This window comes from Cuculus canorus, chromosome 38 (assembly GCF_017976375.1).
Source record: "Cuculus canorus isolate bCucCan1 chromosome 38, bCucCan1.pri, whole genome shotgun sequence".
Classification (NCBI taxonomy): domain Eukaryota; kingdom Metazoa; phylum Chordata; class Aves; order Cuculiformes; family Cuculidae; genus Cuculus; species Cuculus canorus.
This window is the reverse complement of record NC_071438.1, coordinates 784,929-803,356: the sequence shown is the minus strand read 5'-3', so window position 1 is coordinate 803,356 and position 18,428 is coordinate 784,929. Positions and strand designations below refer to the sequence as shown.

The 18,428-nt window shown below is 54.6% G+C and overlaps 1 protein-coding gene across 1 annotated transcript; it reads right to left on the bottom strand.

Annotated features, from left to right (window-relative positions):
- Positions 1-793: 793 nt before the first annotated feature.
- Positions 794-18,410, bottom strand: THOC6 (THO complex subunit 6). Its single transcript, XM_054053040.1, has 12 exons — positions 18,196-18,410; positions 16,241-16,305; positions 14,081-14,184; positions 12,269-12,306; positions 12,117-12,165; positions 10,570-10,638; positions 9,191-9,290; positions 8,128-8,177; positions 7,179-7,241; positions 6,192-6,302; positions 3,822-3,950; positions 794-1,009 (listed from the first exon to the last, which is right to left on the bottom strand). The coding sequence occupies exons 1-12, from the start codon at positions 18,363-18,365 to the stop codon at positions 926-928; spliced, it is 1,032 nt and encodes a 343-aa protein (XP_053909015.1). The 5' UTR covers positions 18,366-18,410; the 3' UTR covers positions 794-925.
- Between the last annotated feature and the right edge of the window lie 18 nt (positions 18,411-18,428).

The following is an 18,428-nucleotide window of genomic DNA, read 5'->3' as shown; positions in this document are numbered from 1 at the left end:
GGGGACAGAGCCCGCCCCACGCCTGCCCCATAGCGCCAAATCCTGCCCCATAGCCTCAAGTCCTGCCCCATAGAGCCAAATCCTGCCCCACATCCTGCCCCATAGTCTCAAATCCTGCCCCATAGCCCCAAATCCTGCCCCATAGCGCCAAGTCCTGCTCCATAGCCCCAAATCCTGCCCCACGGCTGCCCCATAGCGCCAAATCCTACCCCACATCCTGCCCCACGGCTGCCCCATAGCCTCAAATCCTGCCCCACGGCTGCCCCATAGCACCAAATCCTGCCCCATAGCCTCAAATCCTGCCCCATAGCCCCAGGTCCTGCCCCACATCCTGCCCCACGGCTGCCCCATAGCCCCAAATCCTGCCCCATAGCACAAAATCCTGCCCCATAGCCCCAAGTTCTGCCCCACATCCTGCCCCATGGCTGCCCCATAGCGCCAAGTCCTGCCCCACAGCGCCAAATCCTGCCCCATAGCCCCAGGTTCTGCCCCACATCCTGCCCCACGGCTGCCCCATAGCCCCAATCCCGCCCCATAGCCTCAAATCCTGCCCCACAGCCCCCCCAAGCTCTGCCCCACGGCTGCCCCATATCCCGATTCCCCCATAAGGAACAAACGACACCGAGAAATACAAACCAAACGCCGCTGAGGGCTCTGTTGGGGGATTTGGGGGTCCCGGGGGGGATTTTGGGGGTCCGGGGGGAGATTTGGGGGTCCTGGGGTGGGATTTTGGGGGTCCCGGGGGGTATTTTGGGGGTCCCGAGGGGGATTTTGGGTATCTTGAGGGGGATTTTGGGTATCTTTGGGGGGATTTTGGGGGTCTTGGAGGGGATTTGGGGATCTTGGGGGGAATTTGGGGGTCCCGGGGGGAATTTGGGGGTCCTGAGGGGGATTTTGGGGGTCCCGGGGGGGTTTTGGGGTGCGCTCAGGCGAAGGCGAGGGAGAAGGCGCGATAACCGAGATTGGTGAAGACATCGATCTTGGGGCTGTTCCCACCCACCGTCAGCACCTGAGGGGACCCCAAAACCCCCACTTTAGACCCAAAGAAACAACTTTGGACCCAAAAACCCCGACTTTAAACCCAAAAACCCCGACTTTAGACCCAAAGAAACAACTTTAGACCCCAAAACCCCCGACTTTAGACCCAAAATCCCCAACTTTAGCCCCAAAATCTCCAACTTTAGACCCAAAATCTCCAACTTTAGACCCAAAATCCCCAACTTTAGCCCCAAAAATACAACTTTAGACCCAAAATCCCCAACTTTAGCCCCAAAAATACAACTTTAGCCCCAAAATCCCCAACTTTAGACCCAAAATTCCCAATTTTAGCCCCAAAAATCCAACTTTGCCCCCAAAATCTCCAACTTTAGACCCAAAATCTCCAACTTTAGACCCAAAATGCCCAACTTTAGACCCAAAAATCCAACTTTAGACCCAAAAACCCCAACTTTAGCCCCAAAATCTCCAACTTTAGACCCAAAAATCCAACTTTAGCCCCAAAATCTCCAACTTTAGACCCAAAAATACAACTTTAGCCCCAAAATCCCCAACTTTAGCCCCAAAATCCCCAACTTTAGACCCAAAAATCCATCTTTAGCCCCAAAATCTCCAACTTTAGACCCAAAAATCCAACTTTAGCCCCAAAATCTCCAACTTTAGACCCAAAAATCCATCTTTAGCCCCAAAATCCCCAACTTTAGCCCCAAAATCCCCAACTTTAGCCCCAAAAATCCAACTTTAGCCCCAAAATCCCCAACTTTAGCCCCAAAAACCCCAACTTTACCCCCAAAAACCCCAACTTTAGCCCCAAAATCCCCAACTTTAGACCCAAAAATCCATCTTTAGCCCCAAAATCCCCAACTTTAGCCCCAAAATCCCCAACTTTACCCCCAAAAATCCAACTTTAGCCCCAAAATCCCCAACTTTAGACCCAAAATCCCCAACTTTAGCCCCAAAATCTCCAACTTTAGACCCAAAATCGATCTTTAGCCCCAAAATCCCCAACTTTACCCCCAAAAATCCAACTTTAGCCCCAAAATCTCAACTTTAGCCCCAAAACCCCCAACTTTAGCCCCAAAATCTCCATTTTTAGCCCCAAAACCCCATCCCGAACCCCTCGTTTGCCCTCCTGGACCCCATCAAAATGGCGGAGGGGAAGGGAACACCCCAAAACCCACTGCCCCCCACAAGCCCAACCCACTCCATTAAGCCCCACCCACTCATTAAGCTCCACCCACTCACTTAGCCCCGCCCAGTCCGCTAAGCCACCCCCATTTTATTAAGCCCTGCCCACTCTGCTAAGCCCCTCCCACTCCACTAAGCACCCACTCTAAGCCACTCCCACTCCATTAAGCCCCACCCACTCCACTAAGCACCCACTCTAAGCCACTCCCACTCCATTAAGCCCCTCCCACTCCACTAAGCCCCGCCCACTCCACTAAGCCACTACCACTCCATTAAGCCCCCTGCTAAGCCCCTCCCACTCCACTAAGCCCCTCCCACTCCGCTAAGCACCCACTCTAAGCCACTCCCACTCCATTAAGCCCCGCCCACTCCACTAAGCACCCACTCTAAGCCACTCCCACTCCATTACGCCTCACACACTCTACCAAGCCCCTCCCACTCCACTAAGCCCCTCCCACTCTGCCAAGCCACTATCACTCCATTAAGCCCCCACTCTGCTAAGCCACTCCCACTCCACTAAGCCCCTCCCATTTCCTTTAAGCCCCACCCCTTTAACCCCTCCCACCCCCTTTTACCCCCATTTAACCCCTTCCTGCCCCTCTCTCCCCCCTTTTACCCCCATTTAACCCCTTCCTGCCCCCTCTCTCCCCCCTTTTACCCCCATTTAACCCCTTCCTGCCCCCTCTCTCCCCCCTTTTACCCCCATTTAACCCCTTCCTGCCCCCCTCACCCCCCTTTTACCCCCATTTAACCCCTTCCTGCCCCCCTTTTACCCCCATTTAACCCCTTCCTTCCCCCCTCACCCCCCTTTTACCCCCATTTAACCCCTTCCTGCCCCCCTCACCCCCCTTTTACCCCCATTTAACCCCTTCCTGCCCCCCTCTCTCCCCCCTTTTACCCCCATTTAACCCCTTCCTGCCCCCCTTTTACCCCCATTTAACCCCTTCCTGCCCCCCTCACTCCCCTTTACCCCCATTTAACCCCTTCCTGCCCCCCTCTCTCCCCCCTTTTACCCCCATTTAACCCCTTCCTGCCCCCCTTTTACCCCCATTTAACCCCTTCCTGCCCCCCTCACCCCCCTTTTACCCCCATTTAACCCCTTCCTGCCCCCCTCTCTCCCCCCTTTTACCCCCATTTAACCCCTTCCTGCCCCCCTTTAACCCCCATTTAACCCCTTCCTGCCCCCCTCTCTCCCCCTTTTACCCCCATTTAACCCCTTCCTGCCCCCCTCTCTCCCCCTTTTACCCCCATTTAACCCCTTCCTGCCCCCCTCTCCCCCCTTTTACCCCCATTTAACCCCTTCCTGCCCCCCTCTCTCCCCCTTTTACCCCCATTTAACCCCTTCCTGCCCCCCTCTCTCCCCCTTTTACCCCCATTTAACCCCTTCCTGCCCCCCTCACCCCCCTTTTACCCCCATTTAACCCCTTCCTGCCCCCCTCTCTCCCCTTTTACCCCCATTTAACCCCTTCCTGCCCCCCTCACCCCCCTTTTACCCCATTTAACCCCTTCCTGCCCCCCTTTTACCCCCATTTAACCCCTTCCTGCCCCCTTTACCCCCATTTAACCCCTTCCTGCCCCCCTTTTACCCCCATTTAACCCTTTCCCGCCCCGTTAACCCCTTTGTTCCCGCGGCTCACGCGGTGCTCGGGGGAGCGTTGGTGGAGGCAGAGGCAGCGCAGGGCCGGCGGTGAACAGGGAACGCGCGCTCGGAGGTCTCCGCTGAGCTGTAGCTGATGCAGGGCCGGGCCTGGACCCCCCGCCAGAACCTGCCGGAAACCACACCCTTACTGGGATGAACTGGGCCATACTGGTCCCTACTGGGCTGATATACACTGATTACCACTGTTTTCTAATGGTTTATATTGGTTTATGCAGCTTTACGCTCTCCTATTGGCTTCAATTAACCCGTACTGGACTGTACTGGTTTCTACTGGGCTATACTGGTCCCTACTGGGCTGTACTGGTCCTTACTGGTCTGTACTGGTCCCTACTGGTCCCTACTGGGCTGATATACACTGATTACTGCTGTCTTCTAATGGTTTATATTGGTTTATGCAGCTTTACGCTGTCCTATGGGCTTCAATTAACCTGTACTGGACTGTACTGGTTTCTACTGGGCTATACTGGTTTCTACTGGGTTGCGCTGGTCTATACTGGTCCCTACTGGTCCATACTGGGCTGATTTACACTGATTACCACTGTCTTCTAATGGTTTATATGGGTTTATACAGCTTTACGCTGTCCTATTGGCTTCAATTAAGCTATACTGGGCCGTACTGGTTTCTACTGGGCTATACTGGTTTCTACTGGTCTGTACTGGTCCTTACTGGTCCGTACTGGTCCATACTGGGCTGATATACACTGATTACCGCTGTCTTCTAATGGTTTATATCGGTTTATGCAGCTTTACGCTGTCCTATGGGCTTCAATTAAGCTATACTGGGCTGTACTGGTTTGTACTGGGCTGTACTGGTCCTTACTGGGCTGTACTGGTCCATACTGGGCTGATTTACACTGATTACCGCTGTCTTCTAATGGTTTATATCAGTTTATGCAGCTTTACGCTGTCCTATTGGCTTCCATTAACCTATACTGGACTGTACTGGTTTCTACTGGGCTATACTGGTCCCTACTGGGCTGTACTGATCTATACTGGTCCATACTGGTCCATACTGGGCTGATTTACACTGATTACCGCTGTCTTCTAATGGTTTATATCAGTTTATGCAGCTTTACGCTGTCCTATTGGCTTCAATTAAGCTGTACTGGTCTGTACTGGTTTCTACTGGGATATACTGGTCCTTACTGGTCTGTACTGGTCCTTACTGGTCCATACTGGGCTGATTTACACTGATTACCACTGTCTTCTAATGGTTTATATTGGTTTATGCAGCTTTACGCTGTCCTATGGGCTTCAATTAAACTATACTGGACTGTACTGGTTTCTACTGGGTTATACTGGTTCCTACTGGTCTGTACTGGTCTGTACTGGTCCGTACTGGTCTATACTGGGCTGATTTACACTGATTACCACTGTCTTCTTATGGTTCATATGGGTTATGCAGCTTTACGCTATTCTATTGGCTTGAATGAACCCATACTGGTCTGTACTGGTTTCTACTGGGCTATACTGGTCCTTACTGGTCTGTACTGGTCCCTACTGGTCTATACTGGGCTGATTTACACTGATTACCACTGTCTTCTAATGGTTTATATTGGTTTATACAGCTTTACGCTGTCCTATTGGCTTGAATGAACCCATACTGGACTGTACTGGTTTCTACTGGGCTATACTGGTCCGTACTGGTCTGTACTGGTCTATACTGGTCCATACTGGGCTGATTTACACTGATTACCACTGCCTTTTAGTGATTTACATCACTTTATGCAGCTTTACGCTGTTCTATTGGCTTCAATTAAGCTATACTGGACTGTACTGGTTTCTACTGGGCTATACTGGTCCCTACTGGTCTGTACTGGTCCATACTGAGCGGATTTACACTGATTACCACTGCCTTTTAGTGGTTTACATCACTTTATGCAGCTTTACGCTGTCCTATTGGCTTCAATTAAGCTATACTGGGCTGTACTGGTTTCTACTGGGCTATACTGGTTTCTACTGGGTTGCACTGGTCCTTACTGGGCTGTACTGGTCCATACTGGGCTGATTTATGTTGATTACCACTGTTTTCTAATGGTTTATATCACTTTATGCAGCTTTACGCTGTCCTATGGGCTTGAATGAACCCATACTGGTCTGTACTGGTTTCTACTGGGCTATACTGGTCCTTACTGGTCTGTACTGGTCCCTACTGGTCTATACTGGGCTGATTTACACTGATTACCGCTGTCTTCTAATGGTTTATATCGGTTTATGGAGCTTTACGCTGTCCTATTGGCTTCCATTAACCTATACTGGGCCATACTGGTCTGTACTGGTCTGTACTGGTCTATACTGGTCTGTACTGGTCTATACTGGTCCGTACTGGTCTGTACTGGGGGCTCACCAGGTCCTGGTGGAAGAGCACGTGGTGCTGGCACGGCGGCAGCGGGAAGACGGTGGTGGGGGTGACGGAGCGCAGGTGCCACAGCGTCAACGCGGGGCCCCCCCCGCACACCTGGGGGGGACCCCAAAACCTCAGCACGGGGGGAGAGGGACCCCAAAGTACCCCCTCACTGCCCCCCCAATCCCCCCTATTGCCCCCCAAAACCTCCCTATTGCCCCCCAAAACCTCCCTATTGCCCCCCCCGAAACCTCAGCGGGGGGAGAGGGACCCCAAAGTACCTCCTCACCCCCTATTGCCCCCCAAAACCTCCCTATTCCCCCCAAAACCTCCCTATTGCCCCCCGCAAAACCTCAGCGGGGGGGAGAGGGACCCCAAAGTACCCCCCCGCTGCCCCCCCAAATCCCCCCTATTGCCCCCCAAAACCTCCCTATTGCCCCCCAAAACCTCCCTATTGCCCCCCCAAAACCTCAGCGTGGGGGGAGAGGGACCCCAAAGTACCCCCCCACTGCCCCCCCAACTCCCAATTGCCCCCCTCAAAGCCCCCCAATTGCCCCCATAACCCCTTTATTGCCCTCCCACCCCCCAATTGCCCCCTCAAAACCCCTCACTGTCCCCCCAATCCCTCCTATTGCCCCCCAAAATCTCCCCAACTGCCCCCTCAAAGCCACCCTATTGCCCCCCAACTCCTCCAAAGTGCCCCCAACCCCAACTGCCCCCCAATTACCCCCTTATTGCCCCCCCAATGCCCCTTATTGCCCCCCCAATCCCCTTATTGCCCCCCAATGCCCCTTATTGCCCCCCCAATGCCCCCAATGCCCCCCCAATGCCCCTTATTGCCCCCCCAATTACCCCCTATTGCCCCCCCAATGCCCCTTATTGCCCCCCCAATTACCCCCTATTGCCCCCCCAATGCCCCCTATTGCCCCCCAATTGCCCCCCAACCCCCCCAATTGCCCTCCTCCTCCACTTGCCCCCCCCCCCCCTCACCATCCAGTCGGAATCGGTGGCCAAACAGCGAATCCATTTGCCGTACTGGGGGCGGCTGCATTCCTGGAGGGGGGAAAAAGGGGGGACTGGTTTGTACTGGGCTATACTGGGAGGCACTGGAAGCCGCCTTGGGTCATACTGGGGGGAGCTGGGAGCTCCTGGGGCCATACTGGGGGGGACTGGGAGGCACTGGGGCCATACTGGGGGGAACTGGGAGGCACTGGGAGCCCCTGGGGCCATACTGGGGAGAACTAGGAGCTCCCAGGGCCGTACTGGGGGGCACTGGGCCCAACTGGGAGACACTGGGAGCCCCTGGAGACATACTGGTGGGGACTGGGAGGCACTGGGAGCCCCTTTGGGCCATACTGGGGGGAAGTGGGAGGCACTGGGAGCCCCTGGAGACATACTGGTGGGGACTGGGAGGCACTGGGAGCCCCTTTGGGTCATACTGGGGGGCACTGGGAACCCCCTGGAGCTGTACTGGGAGAGACTGGGCCATACTGGGAGGCACTGGGAGCCCCCTCGGGTCATACTGGGAGGCACTGGGCCTGATTAGGAGGCACTGGGAGCCTCCTCGGGTCATACTGGGAGGGACTGGGAGACCCCAGGGCCCATACTGGAGGGGACTGGGAGACCCCTGGGGTCATACTGGGGAGACTGGGAGTGAGGGCTGAGGGGAGGGGGCGTGGCCAGAGGGGGCGTGGCCTGAGGGGATGGGCGTGGCCTGAGAGTAACTACACTGCATAGAAGGGAGGAGCACGGTGTGTTTGGAGAAGGGGGCGTGGTCTAAGAGGAGGGGGCGTGGCCTGAGCGGAGGGGCGTGGCCTGAAAATAAGGACACCGCATAGAAAGGGGGGACACAGTCTGTTTGAGAAGGGGGCGTGGCCTGAGAAAAAGGGGCGTGGTCTAAATAGGGGGCGTGGCCTAAGAGGAAGGGGCGTGGCCTCACCGGGTATTTGTGCACCTCAATGACCTGAACTTGAGAGCCACTGCGCAGATCTGGGGGGGAAAGAGAAGGGGGGGGTTGTCACCGAGAGGGGGGTTTGGGGGACACTTGGGGACATGTGGGGGTCACAGGGGGGGGTTGGGGACATCGGGGGGGGTCAGCGGGTTAGAGACATGGCGGGCATGAGGGGTTTGGGGGGGACACTGGGGGGGGGTCTGGGGTTGGGGACACTTGGGGACGTGGGGGGTGACAGGAGTTGGGGACACTTGGGGGGTGTTGAGGACACTTGGGGACACTCGGGGGGGTGTTGGGGACACTTTGGGGGGTGTTGGGGACACTTGGGGGTGACAATGGGGGACACCAGGGGGACACAGGGGGGGATGAGGAAGATCATGAGGGACACAGGGGGATCGGAGTTGGGGGGACAGGAGGTGGTTGGGGACACTTGGGGACACTTTGGGGGGTGTTGGGGACACTTTGGGGGGTGTTGGGGACACTGGGGGGGTGTTGGGGACACTTGGGGGTGACAATGGGGGACACCAGGAGGACACGGGGGGGATGAGGAAGATCATGAGGGACACAGGGGGTCGGAATTGGGGGGACAGGAGGTGGTTGGGGACACTCAGGGGGTGTTGGGGACACTCGGGGTGACTTGGGGACACTTTGGGGGTGTTGGGGACACTTTGGGGACACTTGGGGACACGTGGGGGTGGCAATGGGGGACACCAGGAGGACACAGGGGGGGATGAGGAAGATTATGAGGGACACAGGGGGTCGGAGTTGGGGGGACAGGAGGTGGTTGGGGACACTCGGGGACACTTTGGGGGTGTTGGGGACACTTGGGGGGTGTTGGGGACACTTCGGGGGGTGTTGGGGACACTTGGGGACACAGGGGGTGACAATGGGGGACACCCGGAGGACACAGGGGGGATGAGGAAGATCACGAGGGACACAGGGGGTCGGAGTTGGGGTGACAGGAGGTGGTTGGGGACACTCGGGGACACTTTGGGGGGCGTTGGGGACACTTTGGGGGGTGTTGGGGACACTTGGGGACACTCGGGGTCACCCCAAAGTCGCACGGTGCCGTCCTCGCCCCCCGACAGACACTGGTGGGGTCCCCTCAGCGCCAGACAGTGGACGTAGTCCTGGTGTCCCCTCAGCTCGTGCTGTTGGGGACACACAGCGATGTCACAGCGCCCCCCCCCCCCCAAAAAGGTGTCCCCAAGATGGGGGGGGGGGGTCCCCAAAACACCCATTGGGTTGTGCCAACACCCACAAATGTCCCCAAGTGCCATCTGTGTCCCCCCCTCTCTTGTCACCGGCGCGGGGAAAGGGCTCTGTGCCTCGTGTGTCCCCGTGACCCCCAATGTCCCCCCAATGTCCCCCAATGTCCCCCCAATATCCCCTCATATCCCCCCAATATCCCCCAATATCCCCCAATGTCCCCCCAATATCCCCCCAATGTCCCCCAATATCCCCTCATATCCCCCCAATATCCCCCAATATCCCCCAATGTCCCCTCATATCCCCCCAATGTCCCCCAATATCCCCCCAATATCCCCTCATATCCCCCAATATCCCCCCAATGTCCCCCAATATCCCCTCATACCCCCCCAATGTCCCCCCGTATCCCCCCAATATCCCCTCAATATCCCCCCAATGTCCCCCAATATCCCCTCATATTCCCCCATATCCCCCCATATCCCCTCATATCCCCCCAATATCCCCCATATCCCCCCAATATTCACCCAATGTCCCCCCATATCCCCTCATATTCCCCCATATCCCCCCATATCCCCTCATATCCCCCCAATATCCCCCATATCCCCCCAATATCCCCCCAATGTCCCCCAATATCCCCCCAATATCCCCCATATCCCCCCAATATTCACCCAATGTCCCCCCATATCCCCTCATATCCCCCCATATCCCCTCAATATCCCCCAATATCCCCCCATATCCCCCCAATATCCCCTCATATCCCCCAATATCCCCCCAATGTCCCCCATTATCCCCTCATATCCCCCAATATCCCCTCAATATCCCCTCAGATCCCCTCAATATCCCCTCAAATCCCCCCAATATCCCCCCAATGTCCCCCAATATCCCCTCATATCCCCCAATATTCACCCATATCCCCCCAATATCCCCCCAATATCTCCCCAATATCCCCCCATATCCCCCCAATATTCACCCCTATCCCCCAATATCCCCCAATATCCCCTCAATATCCCCCAATGTCCCCTCATATCCCCCAATATCCCCCATATCCCCCAATATCCCCTCATATCCCCCCATACCCCCTCAATGTCCCCCCATATCCCCCCATATCCCCCCAATATCCCCCCAATGTCCCCCAATATCCCCCAATATCCCCCCATATCCCCCAATATCCGCCCAATGTCCCCCCATATCCCCCCATATCCCCCCCGTGTCCCCCCTCACGGTGAAGGTCCCCGTCTCCAGGTCGAGGACGCGGACGGCGCCGTCGCCCCCCGCCAGCACCAGCGACTCCTGGGGGGACACGGGGGTCACTTGGGGGTCACAGGGGTCACATGGGGTCACTTAGGGGTCACAGGGACCGCTTAGCGATCACAGAGGTCACACAGAGGTCACTTGGGGGTCACAGGGGTCACTTAGGGGTCACAGGGATCGCTTAGCGATCACAGAGGTCACTTAGGGGTCACAGAGGTCACATGGGGTCACATGGGGTCACTTAGGGGTCACAGGGATCGCTTAGCGATCACAGAGGTCACACAGAGGTCACTTGGGGGTCACAGAGGTCACACAGGGGTCACTTAGCGATCACAGAGGTCACACACAGGTCACTTAGGGGTCACAGAGGTCACATGGGGTCACAGGGGTCACTTAGGGGTCACAGGGATTGCTTAGCGATCACAGAGGTCACACAGAGGTCACTTAGGGGTCACAGAGGTCACTTGGGGGTCACACAGAGGTCACTTAGAGGTCACAGGGATCGCTTAGCGATCACAGAGGTCACACAGAGGTCACTTAGGGGTCACAGAGGTCACATGGGGTCACAGGGGTCACACAGGGGTCACTTAGGGGTCACAGGGATTGCTTAGCGATCACAGAGGTCACACAGAGGTCACTTAGGGGTCACAGAGGTCACATGGGGTCACAGGGATCACTTAGCGATCACAGAGGTCACACAGAGATCACTTAGGGGTCACAGAGGTCACTTGGGGGTCACAGGGATCACTTAGCAATCACAGAGGTCACACAGAGGTCACTTGGGGGTCACACAGGGGTCACAGGGATCGCTTAGCGATCACAGAAGTCACACAGAGGTCACTTGGGGTCACAGAGGTCACTGGGGGTCACAGGGGTCACATGGGGTCACACAGGGTCACTTAGGGGTCACAGGGATCACTTAGCAATCACACAGAGGTCACTTAGGGGTCACAGAGGTCACATGGGGTCACACAGGGGTCACTTAGGGGTCACAGGGATTGCTTAGCGATCACAGAGGTCACATAGAGGTCACTTAGGAGTCACAGAGGTCACATGGGGTCACAGAGGTCACACAGAGGTCACTTAGGGGTCACAGAGGTCACATGGGGTCACAGGGGTCACACAGGGGTCACTTAGGGGTCACAGGGATCGCTTAGCGATCACAGAGGTCACACAGAGGTCACTTGGGGTCACATGGGGGTCACAGGGATCACATGGGGGTCACTTAGGGGGCTGAAAAGGTCACACAGGGGTCACTTAGGGGTCACAGGGATCGCTTAGCGATCACAGAGGTCACACAGAGGTCGCTTAGGGGTCACACAGATCACATGGGGGTCACTTAGGGGATCACAGAGGTCACACAGAGTCATATAGAGGTCACACAGGGGTCACACGGGGTCATTTAGGGGGTCACAGAGATCACTTGGGGGTCACATCAGGTCACATGGGGTCCCTCGGGGGTACGGGGGTCAAAGGAGGGTCACTCAGGGGTCATTCAGGGGTCACTTGGGGCTCACCCTGGCGCCGACCTCCAGGGCGTTGACCTCGGGCACCTCCAGGCTGCTCCTGCGGGGGGGAAGGGCTCAGATTTGGGGGTCCCCGGGCTCGGGGGGGGTCTCCAGCCCCACTTTTGGGGGGCCCTGAGGAGAGGGGGGGGCCCTCCACTCACCTGCAGGGGGGGCGGCGGGTCCAGAGCTCCCGGCAACCCTGGGGGACAAAGGTGAGCCCCAAATGGGGGGGGACCCCAAAAATGGGGACCCCAAAATGGGAGAAGGGACCCCCAAAATGGGAGAAGGGACCCCAATATGGGAGAAGGGACCCCAAAAATGGGAAAAGGGATCCCAATATGGGAGAAGGGACCCCTAAAATGGGAGAAGGGACCCCAAAATGGGAGAAGGGACCCCAAAAATGGGAAAAGGGACCCCAAAATGGGAGAAGGGACCCAAAAATGGGAGAAGGGACCCCAAAAATGGGAAAAGGGATCCCAATATGGGAGAAGGGACCCCTAAAATGGGAGAAGGGACCCAAAAATGGGAGAAGGGACCCCAAAATGGGAGAAGGGACCCCAAAAATGGGAAAAGGGACCCCAAAAATGGGAGAAGAGACCCCAAAAATGGGAAAAGGGTCCCCAAAATGGGAGAAGGGACCCCAATATGGGAGAAGGGACCCCAAAAATGGGAAAGGGTCCCCAAAATGGGAGAAGGGACCCCAAAAATGGGAAAAGGGACCCCAAAATGGGAGAAGGGACCCCAATATGGGAGAAGGGACCCCAAAAATGGGAAAGGGTCCCCAAAATGGGAGAAGGGACCACAAAAATGGGAAAAGGGACCCCAAAATGGGAGAAGGGACCACAAAATGGGAAAACGGACCACAAAAATGGGAAAAGAGACCCCAAAAATGGGAAAAGGGACCACAAAAATGGGAAAAGGGACCCCAATATGGCAGAAGGGACCCCAAAAATGGGAAAGGGGTCCCCAATATGGGAGAAGGGACCCCAAAAATGGAAAAAGGGACCCCAAAATGGGAGAAGGGACCACAAAATGGAAAAAGAGACCCCAAAAATCGGAAAAAGGTCCCCAAAAATGGGAGAAGAGACCCCCAAAATGGGAAAAGGGTCCCCAATATGGGAGAAGGGACCACCAAATGGGAAAAGGGACCCCCAAAATGGGAAAGGGGTCCCCAAAATGGGAGAAGGGACCACAAAAATGGGAAAAGGGTCCCCAAGATGGGAGAAGGGACCCCAATACGGGAGAAGGGACCCAAAAATGGGAGAAGGGACCCCAGAAATGGGAAAAGGGACCCCAATATGGGAGAAGGGACCGCCAAAATGGGAGAAGGGACCCCAAAAATGGGAAAAGGGACCCCAAATTGGGAGAAGGGACCCTTAATATGGGAGAAGAGACCCCAAAATGGGAGAAGGGACCACAAAAATGGGAAAAGGGACCCCAAAAATGGGAAAAGAGACCCCAAAAATGGGAAAAGGGACCCCAAAATGGGAGAAGGGACCCCAAAAATGGGAAAAGAGACCCCAAAAATGGGAAAAGGGTCCCCAAAAATGGGAAAAGAGACCCCAAAAGTCGGAAAAGGGTCCCCAAAATGGGAGAAGGGACCCCAAAAATGGGAAAAGGGACCCTAATATGGGAGAAGGGACCCCAAAATGGGAGAAGGGACCCCAAAAATGGGAAAAGAGACCCCAAAAGTCAGAAAAGGGTCCCCAAAATGGGAGAAGGGACCCCAAAAATGGGAAAAGGGACCCCAAAATGGGAAAAGGGACCCCAGATGGGAAAAGGGACCCCAAAAATGGGAGAAGGGACCCCAAAATAGAAGCCACAGACCCTCAAAACGGGACTGGGGAGCCCAAAACAGGAAACGGGACCCCCAAAACAGGGCCCGAGGACCCCAAAATGGCGCCTGGGAAGCCCCCAAATGAGGAGGACCCCAGAACGGGACTGGGGGCCCCCCGAAATGGGGGGGCACCCACCTTCTTGCCCAGCTCGGACCAGGCCCAGGCCTTGACTTCGCCGTCGCTGGCGCTGAGCAGGAGCCGCTCCGTGGAGGCCAGGGCGTAAACGGGGCCGGAATGGGCTGGAACGGCAGCGGCGGACGTGGCAGCCATCTTTTCCCCCACAAATATCCCCCTCTTCCCCTCTCAACATCCCCCTTTTCCTCCTCAAAACCCACTTTTCCCCCTCAAAACCCCCATTTTCCAACTCAAAACACCCTTTTCCCCCAGAAAAATGACTTTTCCCCCTCAAAGTCCCCCTTTTCCCCTTCAAAACCCAATTTTCTCCCTCAAAACCCACTTTTCCCGCTCAAAATCTCCATTTTTCCCCCTCAAAATTCCCCTTTTTCCCCTCAAAACCCACTTTACCCCCTCAAAATCCCTCTTTTCCCCCTCAAAATCTCCATTTTCCCCCTCAAAATCCCCCTTTTCCCCCTAAAAACTCCCTTTTCCCCCTCAGACCCCCCCTTTCCCCCTTCAAAACCCAATTTTCTCCCTCAAAACCCACTTTTCCCCTTCAAAACCCACTTTTCCCCCTCAAAATCCCCCTTTTCCCCTCAAACTCCCCCTTTTCCCCCTCAAAACTCCCTTTTCCCCCTCAAACCCCACTTTTCCCCCTCAAAATCCCCCTTTTCCCCCTCAAAACCCAATTTTCTCCCTCAAAACCCACTTTACCCCCTCAAAATTCCCCTCTTCCCCCTCAAAACTCCCTTTTCCCCCTCAAAATTCCCCTTTTCCCCTCAAAATTCCCCTTTTCTCCCTCAAAATCCCCCTTTTCCCCTCAAAATCCCCCTTTTCCCCCTCAAAACTCCCTTTTCCCCCTCAAACCCCACTTTTCCCCCTCAAAACCCAATTTTCTCCCTCAAAACTCCCTTTTCCCCTTCAAAACTCAGTTTTCTCCCTCAAAACTCCCTTTTCCCCAAAAAACCCCACTTTTCCCCTCAAAACCCACTTTTCCCCCTCAAAATCCCCCTTTTTCCCCTCAAAAACCCCCTTTCCCCCTCAAAATCTCCCTTTTCCCCCTCAAAACTCACTTTTCTCCCTCAAAATCTCCCTTTTCCCCCTCAAAACTCCCTTTTTCCCCTCAAAATCCCACTTTACCCCTTCAAAACCCACTTTTCTCCCTCAAAACCCACTTTTCCCCCTCAAAATCTCCACTTCCCCCTCAAAATCCCACTTTTCCCCCTCAAAATCCCCCTTTTTCCCCTCAAAAAACCCCTTTTCCCCCTCAAAACCTCCTTCCGCCCCAAATCCCCCTTTTTGCTCCCCAAATCCCCTCTTTTCCCTCTCAAATCCTCCCTTTTTCCCCTCAAATACCCCCGCCCCCCCCCAAAATCCCCCTTTTTACTCCCCAACCCCCCCTTTTTGCCCCCAAATCCCCTTTATGCTCCCCAAATTCCCCCTTTCCCCCCAAATCCCCCTTTTTGCCCTCAAAATCCCCCTTTTTGCTCCCCAAATCCCCCCTTTCCCCCCAAATCCTCCTTTTTCCCCTCAAATCCCCCCTTTTTCCCCCCAAATCCTCCTTTTTCCCCTCAAATCCCCCCTTTTTCCCCCCAAATCCCCCTTTCCCCCCCAAATCCCCTCTTTTTCCCCCCAAATCCTCCTTTTTACCCTCAATTACCCCCTTTTTTCCCCCCAAATCCCCCTTTTCACCCTCAAATCCCCCCTTTTTCCCCCCAAATCCTCCTTTTTCCCCTCAAATCCCCCCTTTTTCCCCCAAATCCCCCTTTTTACCCTCAAATCCCCCCTTTTTCCCCCCAAATCCTCCTTTTTCCCCTCAAATCCCCCTTTTTGCTCCCCAAATCCCCTTTTTTCCCCCCAAATCCCTTCTTTTCCCTCTCAAATCCCCCTTTCCCCCCAAATCCCCCCTTTTTCCCCCCAAATCCTCCTTTTTACCCCCAAATCCCCCTTTCCCCCCCCAATCCCCCTTTTTACCCTCAAAATACCCCCTTTTTCCCCCAAATCCCCCTTTTTCCCCCAAATCCCCCTTTTTCCCCCCAAATCCCCCCTTTTTCCCCCCAAATCCCCCTTTTTTGCCCCCAAATCCCCCCCTTTTTCCCCCCAAATCCTCCCTTTTCCCCTCAAATCCCCCCTTTTCCGCTCCCGAATCCCGCGTTCCGCTCCGAAGGCGCTCCTCACCCTGCAGCAGCCCCTGCGGACGTTTGCTCTCCTCCTTGGCTTCCGCGCTGAGGGCGGCCGAGAGGCTGCCGGGAAACACGGAATTCAGGAGAAAAGGGGTTTTTTTGGGAAAAGAGAGGGATTGCGGTGAAAAAACGGGGGATTTGGGTGAAAAAACGGGGGATTTGGGTGAAAAAACGGGGGATTTGGGTGAAAAAATGGGGGATTTGGGTGAAAAAATGGGGGATTTGCATGGAAAAAGAGGGATTTTGTGTGGAAAAACCAGAGGTTTTCCATGGAAAAGGGGGATTTCCTGTCAAAAAGGGGCGATTTGGGTGGGAAAAGGAGAATTTCGTGTGGAAAAAAAGAGAATTTTACGTGAAAAAGGGGGATTGGGGCAGAAAAATGCTGATTCGTGTGGGAAAAACGTCGGTTTTGCGTGGGAAAACGTCGATTTTTTGTGGAAACAAAGCGGTTTGGGTGTAAAAACGGAGAGTTTGGGTGTAAAAAGGAGAATTCGTGTGGGAAAATGTCCGCTTTGAGTGAGAAAAGGGGGATTTTGGGGGGGAAAAAAGGCGTTTTTTGTGGAAAAAAGGGGGATTTGGGTGTGAAAAGGGCGATTTGTGTGGGAAAATGTCCGTTTTGAGTGAGAAAAGGGCGATTTTGTGTGGAAAAAAGGCGTTTTTTGTGGAAAAATGGTGGATTTGGGTGTGAAAAGGGCGATTTGTGTGGGAAAATGTCCGTTTTGAGTGAGAAAAGGGCGATTTTGTGTGGAAAAGAGGCGATTTTGGACGAGAAAAAAGAGGGATTTGGGGTAAAAAGGGTGATTCCTGCGGGAAAACTCCGGTTTTACGTGAGAAAAGGGCGATTTTGTGTGAAAAAAAGGCGATTTTGCGTCGGAAAAAGGGAGATTTGGGTGCAAAAAGGGGGATTTTGGTTTGAAAAGCGATTTCTGTGGGGAAAACGTTGGTTTTTGCCTGAGAAAATGTCGGTTTCCCATGAGAAAAGAGCGATTTAGTGGGGAAAAAAGGCCATTTTGTGCGGAAAAAGGGCGATTTTGCGTGGGAAAAAGGGGGATTTGGGTGTAAAAAGGGCAATTTCTGTGGGAAAATGTCGGTTTTGCGTGAGAAAAGGGCGATTTTGTGTGGAAAAAAGCGATTTTGCGTGGGTAAAGAGGGGGATTTGAGTGTTAAAAGAGGGATTCGTGTGGGAAAACGTTGGTTTTGCGTGAGAAAAGTGCGATTTTGTGCGGATAAAGGGCGATTTTGTGTGGGGAAAAATGGGGATTTGGGTGTTAAAAGCGGGATTTGTGTGGGAAAACGTCGGTTTTGCACGAGAAAAGGGCGATTTTGTGTGGAAAAAAGGTGATTTTTTGTGGAAAAAAGGTGATTTTGTGTGGAAAAAAGGTGATTTTGTGTGGAAAAAAGGTGATTTTGCGTGGAAAAAAGGGGGATTTGGGTGTAAAAAGGGGGATTTTGGTCTAAAAAGCGATTTGTGTGGGAAAACGTTGGTTTTGTGCGAGTAAAGGGCGATTTTGTGTAGAAAAAAGGCGATTTTGCACGGGGAAAAAAGGGATTTGGGTGCAAAAAGGACGATTCGTGTGGAAAAATGTCGGTTTTGCACGGGAAAAAGGGGATTTTGTGTGCGAAAAAGGTGTATTTGGGTGTAAAAAGGAGAATTCGTGTGGAGAAATGTCTGTTTTGCGTGGGAAAAGGGCGATTTTGTGTGGAAAAAAGCGATTTTGCGCGGGTAAAGAGGGGGATTTGGGTGTTAAAAGTGGCATTTAATGGGAAAACGTCGGTTGTGCGTGAGAAAAGGGCGATTTTGTGCGGATAAAGGGCGATTTTGCGTGGGAACAGTGGGGATTTGAGTGTTAAAAGAGGGATTCGTGTGGGAAAGCGCCGGTTTTGCGCGAGAAAAGGGCGATTTGGGCGCAAAGCGCGGAGGTTTTCGGGTCGGAGCGGCGCCTCTCGTACCTGAACACGGCCACTTCGCCGTAGTTGTTGCCCGCGGCGAGGAAGCGGCCGCAGGGCGAGGGGCTCTGGGCGAGGACGCTCATGTGCAGCAGCTGCCGCGCCCTCCGGACTCCGCCGGGAACCGACAGCGCTTCGGCACCGCCGCCGCCGCCATCGCCGCTCGGCGCCATCGCGGCGCTCTCCGGCGCGCGCGCAGTGACGTCAGCGGGGCGGGAAACCCGTGTGGTGGTGGT

Excerpts from the sequence above, each read along its gene's own strand:
- THOC6 (XM_054053040.1), bottom strand. The coding sequence starts at position 18,365 with ATGGCGCCGAGCGGCGATGGCGGCGGCGGCGGTGCCGAAGCGCTGTCG. Across the intron at positions 12,307-14,080 it reads GGTCCGAGCTGGGCAAGAAG|GGTTGCCGGGAGCTCTGGAC; the intron begins GTGGGTGCCCCC and ends TTTGTCCCCCAG. Across the intron at positions 6,303-7,178 it reads CCACCGATTCCGACTGGATG|GTGTGCGGGGGGGGCCCCGC; the intron begins GTGAGGGGGGGG and ends GGTCCCCCCCAG.